The following is a 25,992-nucleotide window of genomic DNA, read 5'->3' as shown; positions in this document are numbered from 1 at the left end:
AGAATCTTTAGATTCAAGCTTCAATTTGAATGCCTGAAGTCTTCTCTGATGATCTAGGTCTCAGCTAAAGTTGTGGCGAGTGTACAGGGGAGCAGTGTGCTTACTTCTTGTGTTGGTGTTTGCATGTCTGTCTGTCTTCCATACTAGAGTGTTCTTTGAGCAGAGGAGTCCTTTCTGTTTGTTTTCAGTAGAGTGAGTATAGCAAGCCAGAGTGTAGCACATAGTAATTACTTAATAAATGTATGTTAACTGAGTCCACAGTGCTTGTTAATACAACTAAAATACTTAACCAAAAAAAAAAAAAAAAGTTCCACAGTATGTGGCCTTTCTAATATTATCTAAACTACTTAGCCATTACCTAATAGACTCATCCATTATCTATCTATATCACTGTGTGTGGCTAGATAATGCTAAAACATTGTGAAAACTTTGCTTTTCTTATGTAAGGCAATTATTCCTTAATTGTCACACTCTGAGTTTGATTTGCCCACTACTTTTCATAGCCAATGCAGAGATTATATACAAGCTGAAATTAACAAAATTTTTATGAATTCCCAATTGATGAAATTCAAACTAATGATGCTTTGCTGTACAATGCCTTAAAAATATTTTATTTTGCAGAAAAGTGTGACAATAAAAAGCTATTGTATATAGGCTTTTAAAAACATCTAAATATACATAAAAATCAAAGTAATTATCCTAAGAAAAAATTTTTATAGGCTTACTGTCTTTTGAAAATCTATTTTCTTATAGATTTGCTTCCTTGTTCATTCATTGACAGTGCTGACAAGATGCACTTACAAGGGGGCCACATACATTGAAGGAAATTGTTACATTTCTTAAAATGACATGAATTTTTATCCTCCAGCATTGGGAAAAGGCAGTCATTTTCCCCTAGGAAATAACAGCAGCAGCAGCAGCAGCAGCAGCAGCAGCATCATAACAGTGGAAAGTAAGGCACATTTTAACCCAGAGTAACTGTTAAAATGATACACAAAACAGCTATTTAGAGTTTGAAATATTTTCTGTAGAGTCACCAGTCCTTCAGGCCGGTTCAGTGCTACTTATCTAGTTTCTCGTTCATAGCGCTGATGCTTTCAAAGAGCAAAGTCAAAGGGAAAGCAATTTGAGGGCACACAAACCTCCTCTAAGCCATGCATCAGTTTAGATGGCTTGTTATTGGTGATCTTCTGGTGGAAATTTGACTGGATTTTGAGTTAAATGCTTCAGACTGTTCTGGGAACACCAAACTTAGAGAGCAACCAGAGCAGCTGGGAACCGAATGATGAGGACATTCATTCATTTCTTCAACCAAAAGTTATGGGACACCTTCACACATAGCACTGTGTGAGTCATAGGACAGCTTGGAATGTAACTACAAGGCCAAGGACTTGCCATGTGGAGCCTCTAGTTTCTAAAGAGAAATGGAAGCTGAAAGAACCAGGCACTAATTCCCAAGGAATAGGCACAGGTGGGTGTTGGCAAATAGGCAACAAAATGCCATTCTCTCTCAGTTTAAAAACACTCTCATTTGAAAAGAGGAGAAACTTGAAACATGTTCGGTGATTATTTTCACCGAAAACAAATCTAAGACATAGGCCCTGAATTTCTTTTCTGTTTTCTAAATTGGTTTATGTGTGCATCATTGGATTTCCATACTCATTTAACTGTTTACTCTTTTATAGAAAATAATTAGTGAAACAAACTCTGGGTTGTTTCCAAAAACATACCCCTTGCATGGCACTCTCAGGAGATAGCACTTGTGATTTTTCCTGTCAAAGCATTCTCGGGAAAGGCCTTCGTTTCCAGCCTTCATTCTAATTAAAATAAACAGGACAACACATTGCTTTGTTCTCTTTTCCTTTGAAATGACAGGTTTTTCTTTTCATGAAGAAACATAACCTGGGTCGACACAGACCACTGCTGTCCGGCCTCCTCAGGCTGCTCTCTGCCAGCTCAGTGCCCCTCGCTCAGGGCCCAGCTGACCCCTGCCCCATGCCCCACAGCTGCGATTGCTCCCCTGCCTTCCCCCTCACACACCCCTCCGTCGCAGGGATGGGCTGGGAGAATGTCCAGGTGAAGCTTAAATTCCTTCCAGTGGCATTTCTAACCAAAATGGGGAACCTTATCAATTTAAGCAGATTTCCAGCTGGAAATACTGTATTCCAAGATACTAGTGGCAGAAGTGCTTCATATTGGCACATTTCCCATGACTCTTTTTATATTTGTCTCTCTGTCTATTCCTTCTGTTTTCCCTCACCTTGACTTTCCTTCTTACCCTTTTTCATTCTCCACGCACCACCCTCCCCAATACAGAAAAAAATTTTTGAGCCTGATGAAAACACATTTTAGATTTTCTTACCAAAATGGCCCATCAATGATTAGATCTGACATAATCTGAGAACCTCTCCAGTGTTTCCATCCAAAGTTTAATATTCTGTAGAATGTTCTTCATGTTCAGTGGCACAACTGAATTGATATTGGCTCCATTCAAATACAAACTGTCTTACCTGGTGTGATTGAAACGTGCAGACTTGTCCTATGAAATTGCGTCCTTTCAGGGCACTGTCTGTGTAATTGGTTTATTGACTTGTTCAGTAAATTTTTATGGTGCCAGACACCATTCTAGGCACGTGGAGTGCATCACCCAACACAGCAGAGATCCCTGCCTCCTGGAATTGACGTTCTGATGAGGAGAGATGGGGCTTATACAGTAAACGTAGCATGTGAATAAGACAGTTTGTATGATAGAAGGTGATAACGTATTTGAAGAAAAATAAGGAAATAGAACAAGCTACCAGAGGTCAGGAAGATGTGGGGTGGAGGTAGGGGCAGTTTGCAGGATTAAATTAGGTAGGCTTGGTGAGTGTCGTTGAGAGGGAGGGATCTGCACAGAGACTTGTAGGAGCGAGGAAATTAGCCAAGCATCTCCCTGGGACGAGCAGCCCAGAAGCTGGACAACAAAAGCAAGTGTGTTTCTGGGATGTTTGGGAATAGAAAGGAAGCCTGGGGGCTGGAGCTGAGGTGGGATGTTTGGGAATAGAAAGGAAGCCTAGGGCCTGGAGCTGAGGTGCGAGGTCGTGAAGTCAGAGACTTGCTGGGAGTCCAGATCATAGGGGGCCCTGCTGGGCTTTTTAAGGACTTTGACTTTAAGAGTGTGCGTTTATTTATTTTGGCTGCACCGAGTCTTAGTTGCTGTGCACAGTTACGGAGAGCAGGGGTGCTCCTCTCTAGTTGTGGTGTGTGGGCTTCTCATTGCAGTGGCTTCTCTTTTGGAAGGAGGAGCTGTGGAGCAAGTGGGCTCAGCAGTTGTGGCTACTGGGCTCCAGAGTACAGGCTTAGTTAGTTGTGGTGCACAGGCTTAGTTGCCCCGTGGCACGTCCAGGATCTTTCTGGACCAGGGATTGAAACTGTGTCCCCTGCGCTGGCAGGCAGATTCTCAGCCACTGGACCACCAAAGGAGCCCCAGGACTTTGACTTTTATGTGGAGCAAAATGGTGAGCTCCTGTGGCGTTTTAAAGAATTGACGTGATCAGACATCATTTTAGGAAGTAAACCCTGGCTGCTGTGGGTTTGAAATAGATCTTGCATGATAGTAGATCCAGGAAAGGAGGTAGGGATAGAAGAGAGGACACCTGTTAGGAGACTAGTAGGAGGTTGGATTTTCAGGATATTTTGGCAGCAGGGTCAACAGAATTTCCTGACTGGGGGGAAGCAGGGTATGTGAGAGGGCGCAGTCAAGTGGAATGCTAAAGCTTTTGCCACAAAGAAAACCTAACAGTCAAAGGATTAAAGTCTAAGTGTAAATAGCCAAAGAGAACACAAGGTTTTTTAAAAATGTAAGTAGTGGAGAAAGGTGACGAGATAAACAGGTCCCAGTTTCAAGCTGCTGTCCCTTTCCCCTTCACAGCTAGACCCCAGAAGGGGCTCTCTGCAGCAGAGCCTCTGCACACCCTTCCCTGATGTGGAGAATTCTCTTCCCCAAGCCATGTGTATAGTTGACTTATTTGCAGCTTGTCTTCCCCAGAGAACTCTTCCCAGGCCGGGCTCCCTAATGCAGCCCTACTTGTGCTCATCTCTCTTCCCAAGATCTCTGTTTTGCTGCCTTTATTTCTCATGTTGCCTTCACAAAAAAGTGTATTTGCTTTCCATTGTCTGTCTTCCCCTCTGGAATGTGCTATCATGAACTCACATCCTTATCGCTCTTGCTATTGCTTGCTGCTTTATCTGCAGTATCTAGAACAGTGTTTGGTACATAGCAGATATTCACTATTGGTGATGACCAAAAATTGATATTACAGGAAATCAACAAGGGTGTATTAAATCCCTGCAGGGAACACCAGCAGTTACTGTGTAGGGTTTAAGGGAATGTTTTAATGTAGCATATTTGGGCAAGAAATGAAAATGTGAAAATAAATAACATATAAATCACTGCAAATGGTGACAGCAGCCATGAAATTAAAAGACACTTGCTGCTTGGAAGAAAAGCTATGACAAACATAGTGTATTAGAAAGCAGAGATATCACTTTGCTGACCATGGTCTGTATAGTCAAAGCTATAGTTTTTTCCAGTAGTCATGTATAGATGTGAAAGTTGGACCATGAAGAAGGCTGAGTGCCAGAGAATTGATGCTTTCTTTCGAACTGTGGTGCTGGAGAATACTCTTGAGATTCCCTTGAACAGCAAGGAGATCAAAGCAGTCAATCCTAAAGGAAATCAACCCTGAATATTCATTGGAAGGACTGAGCTGAAGCTCCAATACTTTGGTCACCTGATGCAAAACGCCAACTCATTGGAAAAGACCCTGATGCTGGGAAAAATTGAGGGCAGGAAGTGATTGGGGCGACAGAGGATGAGATGGTTAGATAGTATCACTGAATCAATGGACATGAATTTGAGCAAATTCTGGGAGATAGTGAAGGACAGAGGAGCCTTGCGTGCTGTAGTCTATGGGATCTCAAAGAGTTGGACATGACTTAGCGACTGAACGACAGCAACAACATACACAACTCTGTAAAGAAAAATCCCAGAACCCTCCGTATATGATTTCTTGGCAAATGATAAGGAAAATTGAAAGGCACTTATGAAGGGAGAAGAATTTAAAATTGTACAGTTATTGATTTTCAGAGGTAGAGACTAGCCCAGCAGCATATGCAGGTGGGAATCTTTGCTGAATCTCATTATAAAGCCGTTTTTCATAACATGCATAGAGGAATAAGGAGTATAGACTAGGCAGAGAAAGATTATTTGGCACGGAAGGTGTGGGCAGAGACCCAGAGCTAAGAGAAGTTGGGGCCAGTGAAAAACAGTGAACAGGTTTCCACATGGGAGGATTGGAATAGAAAATAACCATCTCATATTTCTTTCAGATTGCCACCTAGAGAAGGGTCTGACAAGAGTAGAATTAGCTTCATAGATGATGAATCAGAGCAAAGACCGGACATCATTTTTTTAACCTACTGAGGACAATTAAAGATCCCATTAAAAATAAAAAATTCTGTCTCTGCCAATAAAGCAGTCTGAGTTAAATATCCAGGCAAATCCTAAAATGCTGATGCCAACAAGATTTTTTTTAATAAGAAAAGCATCAAATTATAGTGAGAAATGATAATCACTTATACTTCTGGAGCTAATATTAATTCTTAAGTAGGAGGCTGAACTTTGCTTGCCTGAGGAAGAAAGAGTAACACTTTTAGAACCATAATAATTTTTAAAATATATAGTTCTGAGGACTTTCCCTCAGGAATATGTAAAAGCCTGTGGATGGTGGGATTAATTTGGAACTAATTCAAGGAGTGTCTTTAGAGTTTGGGGTTTATTAAAGAGATTGCCTACAGATTTGAAATCATCTGGCTGTTGGACTTTCTCTGGCTGAGGGAGACTAACTTGGCCTCAGAAAAGCTAATGCCTGTAAACCCACAGTGGCAAAAGTCTTCCAGATGACTTTCCTCCTGCACATCCTTCCAAATGCTGTAATGTGTTTTAGAATGGACCATTACCAAATTTTATCTTTTGCCCTGGAATCTTAAAGACCAGATGGCACTTTCTCTAATCAAAACCACTTAGAAGTTTGACAAATCTTGCTGCTGCTGCTGCTAAGTCGCTTCAGTCATGTTCGACTCTGTGTGACCCCATAGACCAGGCTCCTCTGTCCCTGGGATTCTCCAGGCAAGAATACTGGAGTGGGTTGCCATTTCCTTCTCCAATGCATGAAAGTGAAAAGTGAAAGTGAAGTCGCTCAGTCGTGCCCAACTCTTAGTGACCCCATGGACTGCAGCCCACCAGGCTCCTCCGTCCATGGGATTTTCCAGGCAAGAGTACTGGAGTGGGGTGCCATTGCCTTCTCCGTTTACAAACCTTAGGCAGTTGCAACCATCAACGGTAAACCTTTTAGGTACAATGATCAGAGTAACTCATAGCTGATTTCATGGATGGGAGTCCTCCAGGGAGAGAAACACCACTTTAGAAACCAAGGGGGAAATTAGAGGGTTTAATAGGCCGACCAAGGTATTTTCAAACTAGCAGAGGAAAAAAAAAGTCAAGCTACTTTGTATGACTGAATGCATTTCAGGTAAATTGAAGTGAAATCAAGTCCAGGATGTTGTTCAAGGAGAATATCAAGTTATTTTAAAGGTAAAAGTCCATCCAGAATATCTAAAATCAGGAAAAAATAAAAGAAGTTAGAAGTTAATGATCTGTGTGAGAAATTTGACATCTCAGTGATTAGAAGATCTGCAGTGGGAATCCCTGTGATGCCCCAGGAATGAAACAAAATCTTTTGAATGTGTGTAGCTAATCCCCAGTGTCGGAGGCCAAATTCACTAGCTCCTGGACTTTATTCTCTCATCTGCCAAATGAGTTGGGATTAGGGATGGGTTAGATTAGGGAATCGCTTAGGTATATTTCAGTTCTAAAAGTGGAATCAATTAGATGTATATTAGTGGAATTCCTATGACTGTTTCATAGACTTGTTTTATTGCAAGAGATACTGTGAATTCATGTTCCATATAGGTTCAAAAAAAAAAAAGTGAGATACATGGAGAGAATGTTTTCTGCCTTGAAAATGTGATCAAGATTTACCCAGAAAATCTTGAGAGTGTCATTGGATTTTCACAGTGGTATTGTTTGCTTTACCTAGCTCTTCTAATGTGTAGATGTCTGTAGATTTCCCAGGGTGGAAATAGAAAATGCCCTTGGCGGAAGTAGAAAGCAAATCTCACAATCTGCATATCTGTGATTTGACATTGGTTCTTCAGATCCATGAGAGTGGGACCTACCTGGCTTCTCCTCTGTCTGCTCCCAGTATATCCCCTTCTCTTCTTTCATGTAAATTCCTTCTCTCTTCCTTGATTATAGCAGTATCATTCTTGTCCATCCTGTGACTTCACTGGCTTCTGTCTGATCTCTGAAGCTCTTGTTGATCCATTAGTGAGGTTTCTTCAGAAGAACTATAGGCAGTATTGATCTTGGTGTACTCCTGTTTCACATGATTCAGCTCAGAATATCATGGTACCTTTATTGCTTTATTTTTTTCCCTCCTTATCTCCTCTCAACTCTTTATACACTCCTTGAAGATAGCATCCTTCTTTAATATGTTGGACATCTATGTATAGCCTCTTATTTGGCTATTTTCTGCAGGGAATCTTGCTGCTCCTTTGGAACCTCATCCTCACAGTTCTGAAAGCCAAAAATGACATCATGAAATCTGTTTTAACAGCTGTCAGCCACTGGTATAAATGTAGCCATCAGTTCAAATGATAGCGTGTTCTAATGCAGTTGTGTGTGTGTGCGTGCACATGTGTGTATGTATCATTTTGTAATAAAAACACTTATTTCTGTCATACACTTCTCTTGGGAGCACAGCTGTACTCCACATTCCCTGGGTGTAATGAAAGATCAGCTTATCTTAGAGTTGACACCACTCTGGAAGGTCCTTGAGAAAGGAAGGGAAAGGAAGCAGCAGCCTGGGGAAGGGACTGCTGCAGACATGGTCAAATATATTCCAGCACACAAAGGGCTCTTTTTCTTTCTTACAAGATTTTTTCTTTCTTTTCTAATGATCAACTAGGATTAGGATGTGAATTGTGGTGTATTTTTTGAAGTGAAATTTCTTGCACTTTATCGTATTATGTTTTATTAAAATGTTTACATATTTTGTGTACCATTATTGGTTATGTACTAGTAGTCAGGCTTGGCTAGCCTATGGTGCAGTAACATATCTTGAAGTCATAAGGGTTTAACAAAACAAATGTTTGTTTTTCTGTCATGTCACAATTGAAAGATTGAATGGTTCCTCAATAGCTCTTCATATAGGGACTCAGGGATTCAGTGATGATCTTCCAGTATATTCTAGGAAAAAAGTGTTCGTGCTCTACTTCCATGTTAAACCAGTATATAATCAGTTTCTTGATGAACTAAACAGTGAACAGTGTGAATTCTTGTATTTATTTATGTAGTCAGCTATTCTTCCTGTCCCCTCTCTCTCCATACACACACACACGTGCACACATGCACACACACACACACACACACAAGGAGTCTTTCCATTCATTGTATCCATTCATTGTTAAGTAATAAGTGCAACAGAAACTGAACCTGGAAGAACAGGACCTTCTGGAACACAGCACATGGGCATGTAATCTTAAAACGGAGTCTGCCTTCTGAGAAACTTAAGACTTTCAGTAACTGGCCTTCTCTTCATCCCAACCCAAGTAGTGCCTTGACAGACATCAGTGACACAATAAATACTTGTGTGGAACAAATGAACTCAAAACTTTCCTCAACTCTGCCTTTACTGTAGAGCTAACCTGTCTCATTATGTTGCCGTCTGAAAATATTCCCTATCATTTCCTGTCCCTGCCCATATTTGCAGTGAATGCTTTGAAACAAATATTTGGACTTCATCTGTTGTAACTTGACAGTAAAAATTGCAGTTAAGGAATGTTTTCCAAATTCCAGAATTTCCCATTTTTTGGAATTGACATGATATGACTTTCGTAATATAAGTAGAAACTTAATGAAGTCATCAAATATGTAAACTGCAAAGATTTAAAGAAGAGAAATAGATTAAAGTGACTGAAGATAGTTATTGAGTTAAAATTCAGTAGCATTTTTCATTCAGTAGCATTTTTCAGCTCTCACTTAAATCACTCTGTATAAGTGTCATTTCAGCTCCTTTCAGTATCCTAGCCTTAAGGATAGTGCAGTAAGTACAATAAAGATAGGGTATAAATTGTGAACAAAGTATAAAAGGATTGTATCTGTTCATGGTTTACATAGACTGTTTCTGAGCACCTTTTCACTTCAATGGCATTTATCAAGTTTTTTTTTTTTTTTTTTAAGAGAGGGGAGCTTGTAGAACTCTGTAAATCAGGGAATCTGTTATATATTCACATTTTGATGATCAGCAAATCACATAGTCATTTGCTAGAGTAAAACAGATTCATGAAATCAGTAAGTTTGTTATTCATTTATGCCAGACACTTTTTCCCCTCTTGAAGTCCGTAAGGCAAACACATAACATTTCATTGAGCTAAAAAAAGAATGAGAACATATTTCTAGCAAATGTCACCAGTTTCCTTTACCTTGTGTTTCTTCTGTTTTGTTGAGAAATGCTCAAGGCAAGTCATCACCATTGGTGTGAGATCAGTGGATGATTCTATTATTGTTAGTGATGGGGACTTCTGCAAACATTTATAAAAACAGGCAGGCTATAAACCAGTTAGGGGTGTTTAATTTTTGTATTGTGAATTAAGTACTGAAGTTTCTTAGGTGTTTTAAGAAAATAAAATGTTATTTTGTTGCTTTGGAGGTCACAAAATGGAACTGGGTTCATATAACCAATTTTCATATAAAAATTATAGAGTTTCCATGACTAATTTCAGGTCAAGATATTCGTTTGCACACATAGTCATCCTAAGTGCAGACTATCAGGGGCTTCAAATGCTGTCCTCTTAAATCCATTACCAGCTTGGCCTTGCCTCTTACTCTTGTATTTTTGAGGCTGAAGAGCATGCACTGAGGATCTGTTGCTTTAATATTAACTGTGGAAGTACGCTCTGGAGGGATTCTTTGGTCATGTACATTTCACTATACCTGAAGTATGTTTGCTCTTGGCTAAGGAATGAATTTCAGCTATGTTGCAGTATGATGCTGTGCTCTGGATTATTTTCGGTTTAATGAAGAAGCATTGCTGTCAAATGGTTGCTCAGAATGAAACTCCGCCTTTTCCACATGTGGACCACATTTTCATAATGTAAAGCTGTAAAATCTAGTGTTTCACTATGGAACAGACTCTAACATGATGCTGCTTCTGAGCTGTCAGCACACACCTGAGCTTGTTGAAGAAATGAAAACAACAAATATCAAGTCTGCTCTGATTTACCTAAATAGGGAAAAACTTGAGCCAAAATCAAGTCAAAATTCAGACTAGCTTTATTATTTAGCCCTTTGTAGCTGTTCTCTAGATACAGTCATAGGTATCTATCGGGTTGTGAGAAGAACAAACCATTCCTCTTAAGATTTGAAAAGTTTATTGAGAAAATGAAGAGAGCTGGGTATTCAAAATATTTTATTTTCAATTTTTAAAAAGACCTTGTAATTTAGCTTGGTTATAATGAATATTACAAGAAGGCTTATGCGTGGGAAAGCTCAAAATGCACAAAATAAGTAGAAAAGGGGGAATAACTATCTTCAAAAAGTCTAATGTTCTGAAGGCTGCGTGGTGTGCAGACGCCTACAATCTTATCACCTATATATTTCTCTGATTCTCCTTAACATTGTGCAATTGTTCAAACTGCATAGAGTTTTAATGGCTTCTGTTACCTAGTTTTTCTGGGGAGAGATCTATTTTTTTTTCTAAATATCAGACTAAGTAGTCACTACCTGATTTAAATAAATGGATCCAGAAGTAGCCTGACAGTGTACCAAACAAGACCTGTGTGTATAATGTGAGTTCTTTCTTTTCAATTTTAGAATCAACCTTGTCCTATGTTAGGCAGCTGGAGGCAAGAGTAAGACAGCTGGAGGAAGAAAATCGCATGCTGCCCCAGGTGGGTGACTTCTAGAAGCTCACAGCTAGTCAGTGTCATTTGAGTTATAGTATTTTATTTGGAATTTAAAGTCTCAATTGCATTTTCTCCTTTAAATGATAGACATCATTTTGTCAGTAGTCATTCATCAATGTACAGCATGATTGCTTTTCATAATGAATCATCATATTGTCCAGATTCTTAAGCGTGATACTAAAGGGTACATGTGTCTAAAATAAGTATGTCATATCGTTTTGTAAGGAAGAAGAAAGATAAAACAAGAGTAGAAAGTGCTTTGATGGTACTGCTCACATCTGTTGTGCATGTTGTTGGTGAACATAGGGAAGGGACTTTATTTCAGTGGAAATGTGCTAATTTACAAGCTAGGGAGAGCTACAGGTAGTTTGAAGATTTCATATTTTAATTAAATGAGTACTTTCTAAAATTTTTTGTGATATAATTGAACACTTAGAGTGCAACAAAAAAATGACAGTAATTGACAGTTTTTACCTTGGGGATTAATTTCTTTTCCTGGATCAATATAAACTGGTACTTTTTATGGGATTTAAGGCCTTGCCATATATTTTACTTAAAAATGTATTTTACTTTTTTCCATGGGCTATTTATCTTGAAATGATGTTGGTTGAGGTCATGGTTCTTGGGAAATGTTTTGTTGAAGAGTTTAACAAATCTACTGATTTGGCTTGGTTTCCTTGACAGACAGGTAAACAGTAATGTATTTTATTTTATTTTTTTAATTTTATTTTATTTTTAAATTTTACATAATTGTATTAGTTTTGCCAAATATCAAAATGAATCCATCACAGGTATACATGTGCTCCCCATCCTGAACCCTCCTCCCTCCTCCCTCCCCATACCATCCCTCTGGGTCGTCCCAGTGCATTTTAATATGTCATAGAAAAGAATTTTCTCAACATTTAGTCACTAGTGTTCTTTCTACATTCTGGTGACTTTTTCTATTTCATTAGTGACTAAGAGAAAATTAAACCTCTAATAATAAACAATTTAAATGTCAAGACAAAGAGTGTTTATAGTTCAGGAGAAGATATATAAACATTAATACAAAGAATTAACCAAAGACTTTAGAAAGCTGTTTTAGGTCTTTTAAACCTTGTTTTTAAAGTAGTTTTGCGATGGTTTAGGCTGTCAGGTACTGCATGTAGGAATGTCTCTTTCTTTTATTGGTCAGTCATTGGAGATTAAATGAAATGAGGCTATTTCTCACCCTTCTCAAACTGTACATATGTCAATGCTTATGATGACAGAAAGGTTTATTTGCATTATGAAATAAAATACTACTGGAAGAATTTTTTCTTGCTTTCTTTTGTATTTTTTATTTTTAAAATTTCTTTGCCATTTTCCCTTTTATATTGGATTCAGGGTATGACTGTGCTAATATCCTTAACTGACAACATCTAACGTCTCTGTTCCAAGAAACCTAAGAAATGCAATTAGTTTATTTTATACATGTTATATCATCTCTGAGGCAACTGGGATTGTAAGCCACAAAAAAAGAGGGAAAAAAGAAATGTTTCTTGCTTTTCCTCTGAGTGGGAATTGGAATTTACACCAAGTATTGAGTATATGCATGTGTGCTGTCTTATTGAAAAAGAGGTACAACAAATGGGAAAATAATTATAAAATTGATTTTTTTTTAACCTGTAAAAGTGAGTTTTAGAGGTCTTGAAAGGAGATCAGAAGAGTCCTCAACTATACCTGATGTGTGTATATTTAAATATTTGCATAGTTAAGAATAGATGATATTACTTATTTTTTACAAATTCATATGATTTTAAGTACATTGCTGTTTTTCATCAAAGAAGATTGCTGTTGTTTTTGGTTTTGGTTTTCTCTACAAGAAAGGGCCAAGAAAACCATATTTTATTGAATCTAGGATGTTATTAATGTGGGAGGCACTGTTATCATATGTACTTTTCAGAAAGAAAAAAGATGTTGTCAATTATTGTCAGATTCTTGCTGATTTCAGTGATGGATGTTAAGAAAAAATAAATTTTTTAGAATTCAGCTTTTTATGTATCTAAAGTACTTTAATGCTGAGAAGATCTATTGTTTGCAATACTCTCTTGGACTTATGCAATGAATATAATCTGACTCAGTTCAAAAATATTATTCATTTTAAATTTCTGTACTTGAGAGTGTTGCCTGCATTTATAACTAAGATAGGTATGATAGAATCACCATTTGTGACTACTTGTATAAATACTGAAATGAAGTGAAATTGGTAAACAAAAACAGAACAAAATGAACAATAACAAAAAAAAACCCTGAAATGAACACGGACAGTAGATCAGATCTGAGGATGGAAAATAGTAAATGGACCTCAGAGCAGTGGGAACCATGTCAACTGAATCCTTGTAGAAGTCTGAGACTTGGACTAAATAACACAAAGACATATGTAACTTATTCTTAGATGTTTAGTCATGAAATTTCCCTCCAGAAACAATTTCTGACTGCATGATATGAGCTGATTTGCAAGGTCAGTTCAATGTGACAAGCTGACATCCCTGTATAAATTAGTATCAGTATCTGAACACTTGATTTTCAGTTATAAGAACTTGCTCACTGTGCCTTGATTAGAAGGTATTATTTTTTTATTCCCAAGTTTGTTTTTTTGAAAAAAAAAAAAAGTCCACTTGTCTTTGGATAATCAGAAATAAGAATATAGTAGACAATTGGAATTCCAAGTGTATCAGATACCTTTTGTGACTATAGCAAGGTTCCTTGCTGTTGGTTGAGTATTTAGACTAAATTACATAAAACCTTTCCTGGATGAAGAAATCTCCTTAATGCCTACTTTTATTCTTTAGATAAAATTGTATATAATAAACAGAAAGTCACAACTTTGCCCTAGAAATACATATTTAAAACTAACCAGGATGAGTGTCATAAATGCTTGTGGATTTTTCTCTGGATAGTTGCAAACTCTTCCATTTCCTAATATGTAAATAACAAGGTTTCTCCTAGCTCTTACATTTCATAGGCCTAAGTGTAATTAAAGTTTGGGTCCAGTGTTATGCCCATGCAAAGTTACCAGGTCCCAGAATGAAGGATTTTTTATAAAATAGAAAAATGCAGTGAAGACTCAGTGGGGTTCTGTCTGGTGGTGAAGAGGAGCTCACAGGAGGCATGGATGAGATGCCAGTATGGCTGCTGTGGCAGGTCATCACTAATAAGCACAGAATTCTTTGCTCTGCCACAGCCTTTGCAGTATCCTCCGAGGACAGCTAAGCTGCACCGGAAGTCCGGTTTGTAAACACAGTATTTCAAAGGTGTCCTAAAGTGAGAACAGTCTAATTAATTTCATAAAATGTATTATTATTATTTGCTAGGTGTTATTTGAAAAGAAAATGCTTTTTTATACTGTTTTTAAAATTTTGTGAGGAAGACAACATGAGGTCTACCCTCTTAATAGATTTTTCAGTGTATAATACAGTCTTGTTACCTATTGGCACAACATTGTACTTTAGATCTTCAGAACTTACCTTGCGTATTGAAAATTTTACACATGTAGATTAGTGACTTCTCATCTTTCCCTCCCCCTCTCCCAACTCCTGGCGACTACCATTCTATTTTTTGCTTCTATGAGTCTGACTGTATTAGACACCTCATCATGTAAGTGAAATCACATGATGTTGGTCCTTTTGTGACTGGCTTCTTTCTCCTGCCGTAATATTATCATTTGATCCAGCAATCCCACTTACAGACAATTTACCCAAAATAATTGAAATCAGGACCTCACAGAGATATTAGCACTCTTATGTCTATTGCAGCACTATTAACAATCACCAAGATATGGAAGCAACTTTAAATATCCATCAGCAGGTGAAAAGATAATGAAAATGTGGTATAAACATACAATAGATCATTATTCAGCCTTTTAAAAAAGAAGGAAATCCTGCCATACAAGACAACATGGGTCAACCTTGAAAATGCATTTCTGAAAGTTGGCGTTAAATAGTCATTAAAAATAACACGGACCTGGAATATCTTCCTTGAACACATAAACTAATAACATTTTTTACAAATTATGTTTGAAAATGTTTCAAACGATTGTATCTACCCTCTTATAATACATATAATGATAAAACTGCTCAGACTGGTCTATCAACTTCACTATGTATATACTTAATATGGTGAAAGTTGCTTTGCCGTGTCTGACTCTTTGCAACCCCATGGCCTCTACAGTCCATGGACTTCTCCAGGCCAGAATACTGGAGTGGGTAGCCTATCCCTTCTCCAGGGATTCTTCCTGACCCAGGAATTGAACTGAGGACTCCTGTGTTGCAGACAGAGTCTTTACCAACTGAGTTATCAGGGAAGCCCACTTAATATGGTATGAACCCTAAATGAAGATTGTGTGTTACTTAAATAAATGTAGTTGCTATCTATGAAATTACATTAACTTTCAAATCCAATAAGGTAGATTAACCCACAAGGTCATGCATAGCCATTTGTAACTAAAAGACCTGAGATGGTATAAAGTTATAGTTATATAAAATTTATTATTACTATTATTATTTTGGCTTCACTGGGTGTTCATTGCTCCATAGCATGTAGGATCTTAGTTCCTGAACAGGGATCAAACTTGCATTCCCTGCATTGGAAGGCAGATTCTTAACCACTGGGCCACCAGAGAAGTCCCAGGAATTTTATATGAAATTTAAAAGGAACATACCTATTTCATGTATATTTATACATAAACACAAGCTTGCTCTGGATAAAGTTATAAATTTTCAAGTCTGACTGGAACCTTACTTTTGTATCAGATTGGACAACCCCCTCCTTTAGAAAAGGTATGTAAGGTTCACAGAGTCTGGGAGTATAATCCTGGTCAGACAGCTAATTACAGACTGACTCAGGCCAAGATGTGGGCCTGTTCAGCATTCTTTCTAGTGTACACACAGTGCCGCCTTTAATCATTTCATACCATTAACTTAATTCACTGGAATTAAGCTGCTATGTCTATTTTTGTCCTACTGTCAAATTCTTTTTTTAAACATATATCTTAAAAAAAAAAAAAAAAAGGGCTTCCCTCATAGCTCAGTCGGTAAAGAATCTGCCTGCAAGGGGGGAGACCCACATTTGATTCCTGGGTCCGGAAAAACCCCTGGAGAAGGAAATGGCAACCCATTCCAGTATTCTTGACTGGAGAATCGCACGGACAGAGGAGCCTGGCGGGCTACCATCCATGGGGTCACAAGAGTCAGACACAACTTAGCGACTAAACCACCACCATCTTAAGAATTAACATTAGATCTGTGTAGCCATCTAAGATTCATTAGACCTTTATTCCTGCTTTAAGGGAAATACTGTTCTTCAGGCTGTAGTATCCATCATAAATGAAAGAAAAACATATTTTAGAGTCTTCTCCTCCCTGACACATTTTCAAAATACTTCAGAATCATAAAATTGTATTATATAAACACACTGACTCATATCTGCATACTTAGAAATTGATTTCTCAGCATGTGGTCCAAGACGGTCATTTGTTCAGATAACTGGGAGGCAGGTGGGCAGGGAAGTTAATAGATGCAATAGTGGTTTTTGAGGCATAACCCAGTGACATTTGATATTTTAGCCGAAATTCAAAACCCTTACTTGGATCTCTTTACTCATTCCATTGTCTTCTTCTTGATGGTCACAAAGATTTTTTTAATCCAGACCTAACCGATAACGTTTATGTGCTATGTGCTACGTCTGAGATGGAGAAGGAAATGGCAACCCACTCCAGTATTCTTGCCTAGAGAATCCCAGGGATGGGGGAGCCTGGTGGGCTGCTGTCTATGGGGTCACACAGAGTCGGACACGACTAAAGCGACTTAGCAGCAGCAACCGATAACGTTTATGTGTTATGTCTGAGATGCAGTCTCTATTCACCAGGAGAAAATATCTTAAAGTGGATGATGATTACCTATCTGATGATTTTATTATAAATACTATCCTTTGAAGGCATCAGTTACTTTTCAGATACAACCATAAGGTAAAAACTAATATTTTTAAAGCTATTTTCACCCATCTTGTGTTTGAATTTGAATCTTGCATCATGGAGAGGGCTAGAGACAAGAAACAAGCAGTTTGCTGAAAATTCAAAGTCAATTAAGTACATTTATTACAAGTCTTACTGGGAAATCTGTTTTTTCTTCCAATGCTCTGGCACCAGCATCTGCTAGGAAAGCATTGTATGTCCTCTGCGCTCCAGAAACCCTCTCCAGAACAAAGCACCCACCTCTTGAGACCAACATTTTAGAGCCAGTTTTCAGTGCTGGTGCCTAGTGTCCTGCGCCTGCCCTGTGCTGTGGGTTCAGCAGTGTGTTTGAAAGGCACTGGCAACTTGGCTCACCACCGAGTGGGCCCTTCCAGCAAGTGTTTCTATTTCTGTTGTGCTAGCACACATGCAAGAGGCTAATTTTAGGAATGGAAATGAAAAATCTCCCTCTCATGTAATTTGGTTGCAATGTAGCCTCAAAACAGTGTGGTCTTTCAGTGTTCTGGGCAAGAGGCAGGGTCGTTTCTAGAACTGTTTCAGAACAAAAGGAAGAAGCTGTCACTGTTCCCAGAAGTGCTGAGGAGGGTACACAGGAGCTGAGGAAATCGAGCCCCTCACTTCCATGGCAACACACCGCAGGTCCAGCGTCACATCCCAGAAAGGCGCCCTCACCTGTGTGCTTGTGCAGACTGCCCGGCGCGGGGCAGAGATGCGGCTGGGGGTGCTTCGCTCTGACGTGTAGATTTGCCTCCTGTGCTCTTCCTGTTTTGCTGTGGAGCTATTTACTGATTGTGTCAGTCTTTCTCCTTTCCACATTTTTCTGACTTTATGTTTTGCAAATCACTTTTGTCTTATCAGGTCATAAATATATTTGGCTTTTCTTGAGCTATAGTTGCTCTGGAAGGAAAATTGAGTAACAATTTGCACAAAAGGAGACGCTTTCTAGGAGGGTTCGAGTGAGTGGTGGTATCCTGTTGTTATTTGCATGTGACACTCCTGAGGAGTAACTTGTGCAAAAAGATTGTTTTCATGGATAGCAGCTCTAATTATGTTGCATAACCTGAGTAGAATCGGGATGGTAGTGATAGGAGAGTTTAGTTAAATCCGTTAAGGGTTGGTTGCTGCTAGTTGTCCTCCACCAGAGAAACAGTGCTTGTGGAATATGGTTTTCTCTAAATCACCATGATTTATATAATTAAACACAAGGAAAAAAAGCTTTTATGTATAGTTCAATAGAGTTTTCAAAGGACAGATGGGTGCTACACAAGTGGTGTGGGTGTATTGGAATAAAAGAGACAGATAGATATGGAAAGTAAATTAATGGAGGAAAGTCATGCTGGAGAATCTAAATACATGGAGACTAGGTTAAGGGAAAAGTGAAAATCTATCAGGAAATATAAAAAAGTAAAGCTCATAGGAAAAATGTCTATGGCAACATGGACTCTCTCAAAGGGTGTATTTATAGCTTTCCTCAGTGACCCTCTTCATGCTTGAGAATTCTTGTTTGAGAATCTGCTTCATGATGAGTAATCTTATTTCTAATGAGAGAATTAATGAAGTAGAAATGCAATAGGAAACACAGCTATACTACTTATTGAACTTATTAATATAATTATTGATTTTAAAAGGTACTCAATTATTATGGCTGTGGTGTCAATAATTTATATTTAACAATGTTGTTTTTTTATAGCTATACTGGTATGTTAGTAATTCAATCACAAAGGCGTGTTTTTAAAAAGGTTTTTGATTTGTCATCACCATAAAAATAGCAGCAGTTTTGTTACCTGTCTGTGGCAGAATTTGTCACCAAAAATGATGGGACTTGCTGAGCACAAAGTTTTGCTGTATAGTAATATCAACTAGAGTCAAAGAATGAGAAGCAATATGGAGGAATATTGGGGGAAAATTTGAGATGGAACTATAAGAGAAATTAACGATGCCTTGTGCTGTAGTAATGGCTCTTTACTCATTTTTTTAAATCCAGAGTCGAGTCAAAAAATTTTTATAAGGTGGAGATGGAACAGTCTTCACTTTTCTTGCTCCTTTCTAAGGGTAAGAAAACAGTCTTATCGAAAGTGGTGGAGGGCCTGCCCTCGTGGTACAGTAGCTAAGACTCAGTGCTCCCAATGCAGGGGGCCCAGGTCCAATCCCTGGTCTGGGAACTAGATCCCGCATGCCACAACTTGGGATACGGTGTGCCGCAACGAAGACCTGGCTCAGACAAATAAACAGACACTAAAAAAAAATGTGGTGGGAAATGTTGTATCATATTTGACTTGGGAATTAAATTAAGTAAATTAAATACTACTGAAATATGGATATAAAAATGTAAGTTATGACACCATGGTTAGTTTACACTTGTGAAGGTGCTGAGACCCCCATTGGAGCACAGCCTCATTCTTATCTCTGTTTCCTGCTGGAGGTCATGACCTCTCTGACTGATGGAGGAGAGGCATCTGAGCCGTGTTCTATCCTCCTCTTATCTCTGGTTCCAACCTTTCCTACGGTGGAGTTTTGGCATTTTTCATTTACGAATCTAAATGTTCAGTTTGGTTCTTCGCTGTAGCTTGAGGAAGTCTGTGGGCTTCCCAGGCGGTACAGTGGTAAAGAATCCACCTGCCGGTTCAGGGGATCCAAGAGATACGGGTTCGATCCCCAGGTCTGGAAGAACCCCTGGAGGAGGAAATGGCAACCCCGTCCAGTATCTTGCCAGGATAATCCCACGGACAGAGGAGCCTGGCGGGCTATAGTCCATGGGGTTGCAGAGTCAAACGCTACTGAGCACACACGCGTGCTGTTGCTGAGGAAAATGTGTAACTTAGAATAAAAATTAAAATTGGTGTGTCTTAATAATTGGTAGTTACCTGTATCTTCAGAGTGTAATGTAGACAAACATAAATGTAATATAGGCAACATCTGTATTTCCTAAGTATAAATACAATATAAATAATAAATGTAATATAGGCAAATAATTATATTGCTTGACAAAGGAAGACAGTTTGTCAATATATTTCCAAGTGAGTTGAGATTTTCCTAAATTATATTTTAACAGCTATCGTTGTGTGATAAATAAGCAAAACATAACTAAGTTGTTTTTAAAAAGCTGAGACATAGTCAGCCATGACTGTGGACTCTTGTTGGTAAACAGGTAATTAATGGAGTCACTGTGAATATGCTAGACCAAGCACCAACTAGGAATTACAAGAATTAGGGCTTGACCTAATGAGCTGTTAGACCAGGACGGAACCCTAACCTCTGTGAACCTTAAATGCCTTGATTAAAAAGGAAGATTGAATCACTATGTATATACATATATCCCCTCCCTCTTGGACCTCCCTCCCACTGCCTTCCCCTCCCCCCAGTCTCACCCCTCTGGGTCACCACAGAGCACTGAGCTGAATTCCCTATGCTATACAGCAGGTTCTTACTAGCGCTCTGTTTTACGCATGGTATTGTATGTAAGTCAGTCCCTATTACCCAATTTATCCCCCATGTCCACATGTCATTCTGTACATCTGTATCTCTGCTCCTACCTTGCAAATAGGTTCATCTGTACCATTTTTCTAGATTCCACATTTATGTGTTAATATACAATATTTGTTTTTCTCTTTCTGACATCAGTCTGTATAAGAATTACAGATGGACAGTGTCTAGGTCCATCCATTTCTCTACAAATGACCCAATTTCATTCCTTTTTATGGCTGAGTTAATATAGCATTGTAGATAGGTACCACATCTTTGTCCATTCATCTGCTGATGGACACTTAGACTGCTTCCATGACCTGGCTATTATATAGTGCTGCAATGAACATTGGGGTGCATCTGTCTTTTTGAATTATTTTTTCAGTATAAGGACTGTCCATACTGTTCTCCATAGTTGGTATAATCAATCTACATTCCCACCAGTGGTGCAAGAGGGTTCTCTTTTCTCCACATCCTCTCCAGCATTTATTGTTTGTAATTATTTTGTTGTTGTTATTGCACTGAGTTGTTGTTTTGCATGGGCTTTCTTTAGTTGCAGTGAGCAGGGGCTACTCTTTGTTGTGGTGTGCAGGCTTCCAATTGCAGTGGCTTCTCTCGTTGGAGCCCAGGCTCTGGGGCACGCAGGCTTCAGTAGTTGTGGCTCTGGCCTCTAGAGAGCTGCCCAGTAGTTGTGGTGCACTGGGCTTAGTTGCTCCAGAGCACATGGGATCCTCCTGGGCCAGGGATTGAACCAGTGTCCCTGCATTTTAAGGCAGACTCCTAACCAGTGGACCACCAGGGAAGCCCTATTTTTTGCAGATTTTTTTTAAAATATATTGAGCTTCATGAACTATCTGCATGTTTTAGAGATTAATCCCTTGTCAGCTGCTTTGGTTGCAAATATTTTCTCCCATTCTGAAGGTTGTCTTTTCATTGTGTTTATGGTTTCCTTTGCTGTGCAAAAGCTTTTAAGTTTCGTTAAGTCCCATTTGTTTATTTTTGTTCTTATTTTCATTACTCTAGGAGGTAGGTCAAAACAGATCTTGCTGTGATTTATGTCAAAGAATGGTCTTCCTGTGTTTTCCTCTAAGAGTTTTATAGTGTCCTGATGGGACACTGGAAATCCATGACTTTTTATCCAGAGAAAGTTTGTGTGTATGTGTAATGTATGCACAAAAGAGGTGCGCCCTTTTTAATTCTGATAGAAAGTTCCCTAAAACTACAACTTGACACTGTATTGCATCTTTTATTTACAGGTGTGTATTGTACGTTATTCTACCTCAATGTGTTCTAACGTTAATGAAATTTCATCAGATAGCTATTAAATTTGTTAACATTTTGTCTTGTGTATTAAACTTTGAGGTTCATACCGCATCAAATATGCATATAATGGGGCTCACATTTGAGTCTGGGCCATGTTAGCTTATGTATATTTAGAGAGATAATGTGCAGTCCCCTTAATGTTTATTTTTATTCTTTATATAAAATTATATGTAATGAACATAAAGGCACTCATTTTCCCTAATAGTATACACATTTAAAAATAACCAAGATGAGGGTAATGATTGCTTATGGATTTCTCTCGGGTCAGATACAAAGGCCTCTGTTCACTGGAAAGTGTAGTTCCTTTCAGCCCTGAACATTCTGAACCCAAGGACAAATAAAAGTGTGTGTATGTCTTAAAACTGTGCAAAACCACCAAGCCCCAGAATGAAGGGGTCTGTAGTCCAGAACAGATAGAGGAATGCAGTGACAACTGAGTTGGTTCTATCCAGTGATAACGAGGAGCCCACGTGAAATATGGATGGGTATCACTCATCACCCACTGAGCACAGGCTCTTTGTTCTCCCATGCTTTCTGTGGTACCCCACAAGCATCACTGAGCTGTGCTCTACATCCAATTTGTGAATACAGCATTTCAAAGAAAGATGTGGTGAAGTGAAGTGAAGTCGCTCAGTCGTGTCCGACTCTTTGCGACCCCGTGGACTGTAGCCCGCCAGGCTCCCCTGTCCATGGGATTCTCCAGGCAAGAATACTGGAGTGGGTTGCCATTTCCTTCTCTAGGGGATCTTCCCAACCCAGGGAATCAAACCCGGGTCTCCTGCATTGCAGGCAGATGCTTTATCCTCTGAGCCACCAGGGAAGCCTCCAAAGTATGAACAGCCCTATTACATTTTGAAAATGCAGTATTATCTATTAGGTTTTATCATTTGAGAAGAAATGCCTTTTCCAGGTTGATACCAGTGATAGTTAAAGATCACCAGAACTTAGGATATTCCCTCTTAAGCACAAAAACTAATGTAAACATTTTTAAAAAAATCATATTTAAAATATTTCAAAGGATTTTATATAATAAATGGAGAATGATATTTCACACAATTTTTAAAATTATGATGAAAGAGAACACCAATATAGGGAATGTTAGAAAATCAACTTTTATTATTTACCTCTAATTTATGCCAAAACAATGTGTATCCTTTATTCTAAAATATAACATACTTTTCAGGAATTCGATTCTGAGAGAAGCCAAAATAAAGTACTGTGAAAAAGAAATGACAAAGATATGACATATCAGACAGTCTTTTGCAGTGTGACTGGACTGAGGAAATAATGCAAGAGGTCCTGCGTGTGCATCAAAGGCGGATATACTGGGATCCACAGAAGGAAGAAAATGTTCTTTCAAAGGAAACTGATTTCTCATAGATGACTGTAGGCTGCAGACTAAAGCATCTGAAACAGCAGCCAGCAAGAAGTGAACCAGGCCTTTCTTTGGATATAGTAGATGATACGGAGATTGAAAGAGAACTGGTAGGAGATGCACTGCGAGGCAGTGATCACTGTTGCTTTTACAGTTCCCATGGAACATTTATATGCTGTCTTTCGGATTGTGTGCCATGGAATCTGTATAAACTGGTAACGTGTTGACATATGAAGCTAATTAAAGCATGTGTAGAGAAGCAGGGTTGCACAGAGTCCAACATGACTGAAGCGACTTAGCAGCAGCAGCAGAGAAGCAATATGAAGAAAAAGTGTATGAAATACACTACAGGCTTCCCCTTAATTGTTTTATGACCTAAGGGCCTTTAGGGGCTGGATTTAGGGTTTATTTTAAAGTTTAATCTAGAAATTCTACAATGCAGTTTCTGTATTGCTAAGCAGTGGAGTATTTGAAAAGCAACCCCCACACACGTGTAAATGTGGTATTCCTTTGATAGTCATGGTAGACTGTTTGCTGAGGCTCAGCCAGCACAAGTTGGGTGGGTGGATGGGGTCTATGCTCAGCGCTTGGGGGCCTGCCTTTGGGAACTGCTTCCCATTAAGTGTACAGGTTTCCCTGTCCTCCTAAGTCTGGTCCTGACTTGAGTTGTTGACTGGCTGCTACAGTGATATCCTGGCCCTTTCCCAGGGGTCCTGTGATCAGGGCTCCCAGCATTCTCTGGGCTGAGAAAATTCCCCAATTCCTATTTGTCATCCATCTTGTTCCAGGCCCAAAGCCCATAGAAAAAGCATTTCTTACCACAGGATTTTAGTGTTAGACCCAGCACTGGAGGTGGGAAGGAAGAGATATGATTAGTGAAAGGACAGTCTATTTAAAGATTGTTCCTCCCTTTTGAAAGTATTTATTTATCTTTAAGTGTATCTTCCCTGGTGTAATTCTTCCTTTGAAAGAATGTCTTGTCCCCAAACTTTTCAGTAACTCATACAAATCCACTCATCTCAGATACTTGTGATTTCAGGAGTGCTTTAGCCATGGCACACAGATCATCAAGTCCTCTTTATGAGTTTTTAATCCTCTTTCAGATTTCTGTAACTTCCATAATATAGTTTAGTGGAATAGAAGCAAGTTTTGAATTATTATTTTTTAAAACAGAGAAAAATAAAACACAAGGAGACAGCTAACCTTGCTTAAAAACTCTTGGACTAATTAGTATTTTGGTAGTTTTATCATCCAGCTATTGCTCTTAGAAGATTATTGGAAAAAAGATTGGGCATAGAAATGTAAGGATCACAGAAGAAATGTAAATCTGACTTAAATGTAGTAGAAAAAATAAAGAAATTTGATACTGTCTTTTTCTTGACCTAAAATGCCTCCCATTTGCAACAGAACAACATGTGAAGCAGAAGTTCTAATGTTTGACAGATAGCAAATAACTAATAAACCCACGACCAGATGGGAGCCATCCTGGGCGTACATAAAAGCTGGCTCTAAAAAAGGCTTTTTAATCACCAAAATATTTCAGCTGTTTTTGACATTCAAGGCAGGTATGTCTTAATGTTAAAAAGAGGGATTTTTAAAAAAAATTTAAACATTAATGTTCAAAAGAGGGTTTTTTAAAAAAAATTTAAACACTTTCATGTCCTAAGAAATTTATTAAAAATAACCCTAACTACAGAAATATCATAAAAGAAAAACATAAAATACAAACTCAGAAATAAATTACAACTCCAGTAAATTTGATCACAAATAAATTGTGTGGGAATGATGGGTCTTTATCGTTTTGGGTGCCAGGCATGTACTGAGTGCCAGAACGTAACAGAAGCTGCAGATAGAATCTGGATGCTTGCTTTCTGACAGTTTTAGACAGAGTGGGGTTTAACAACTTTGCATTCTGAAATTTGTTATCTTGTTTGGGACAAATTCCGTTCACTTTTCAGCCCTTGTTCTCATCCCACTCCTGTTACAATGCACAAATCCTTAGCCAGCAAAACTCACATGTCTTTGTTGATAATTTCTGCAAACGGTAGGTAGTGATGGCAGCTCAGGTTCATTGCCAATTAAAAAGGACGTTGGAGAGGTCCGTTGAAGACTGGACCCTCTACTAAATGGCCACTTGTCAAGAAGGTGGCTCATGTGGCCTCACAGCTTTCATTTTATGAGAGAGGATTCTCTTGGTGAGGGACCAGCTATATTGAGCCTTTGACACTTGAGAACAAGATCACAATGGGCCTGAGAGCAGGTAAGGACAGCTGCCCTTCCAATGTTTTTCACTTAAAACAACTGCGCTGCTCAGGATCTGGGTATTGACAAGGTCCTTCAGAGTCAGTCACCAGAATGTGATAAGACATCTCTCAATTCTAGGTGGTTTCTCAGGGCTTCAGGGCTATAAGTGATACCAGAGTAATCTGGGAATCCTACTTCAGCTGGTCTTTAAACCAGGAAAATACGTTTAATTTTGTTATCTCATTGCTGTTTTAAAAGAATATTTTACTGTCTTGTTCAGTCAGTTCAGTCGCTCAGTCGTGTCTGACTCTTTATGACCCCATGAACTGCAGCATGCCAGACTTCCCTGTCCATCACCAACTCCCAGAGTTCACCCAAACTCATGTCCATTGAGTCGGTGATGCCATCCAACCACCTCATCCTCTGTCGTCCCTTTCTCCTCCTGCTCTCAATCTTTCCTAGGATCAGGGTCTTTTCCAATGAGTCAGCTCTTTGCATCAGGTGGCCAAAGTATTGGAGTTTCAGCTTC

At 38.8% G+C, this 25,992-nt stretch overlaps 1 protein-coding gene across 1 annotated transcript in view; it reads left to right on the top strand.

Annotated features, from left to right (window-relative positions):
- The window catches only part of CCDC85A (coiled-coil domain containing 85A), a 179,140-nt gene extending 167,485 nt beyond the window's left edge, over positions 1 to 11,655 (top strand). The window contains exon 6 of the mRNA XM_010841694.1: positions 10,976 to 11,655. Coding sequence (XP_010839996.1) covers positions 10,976 to 11,067 — 92 coding nt within the window. The 3' untranslated portion in view covers positions 11,068 to 11,655. The remainder of the gene's footprint in view (positions 1 to 10,975) is intronic.
- The last annotated feature ends 14,337 nt before the right edge of the window (positions 11,656 to 25,992 follow it).

Source organism: Bison bison, unplaced genomic scaffold (assembly GCF_000754665.1).
Source record: "Bison bison bison isolate TAMUID 2011002044 unplaced genomic scaffold, Bison_UMD1.0 scf7180017864166, whole genome shotgun sequence".
NCBI classification, from domain to species: Eukaryota; Metazoa; Chordata; class Mammalia; order Artiodactyla; family Bovidae; genus Bison; species Bison bison.
This window is presented reverse-complemented; position numbering and strand designations above follow the sequence as displayed.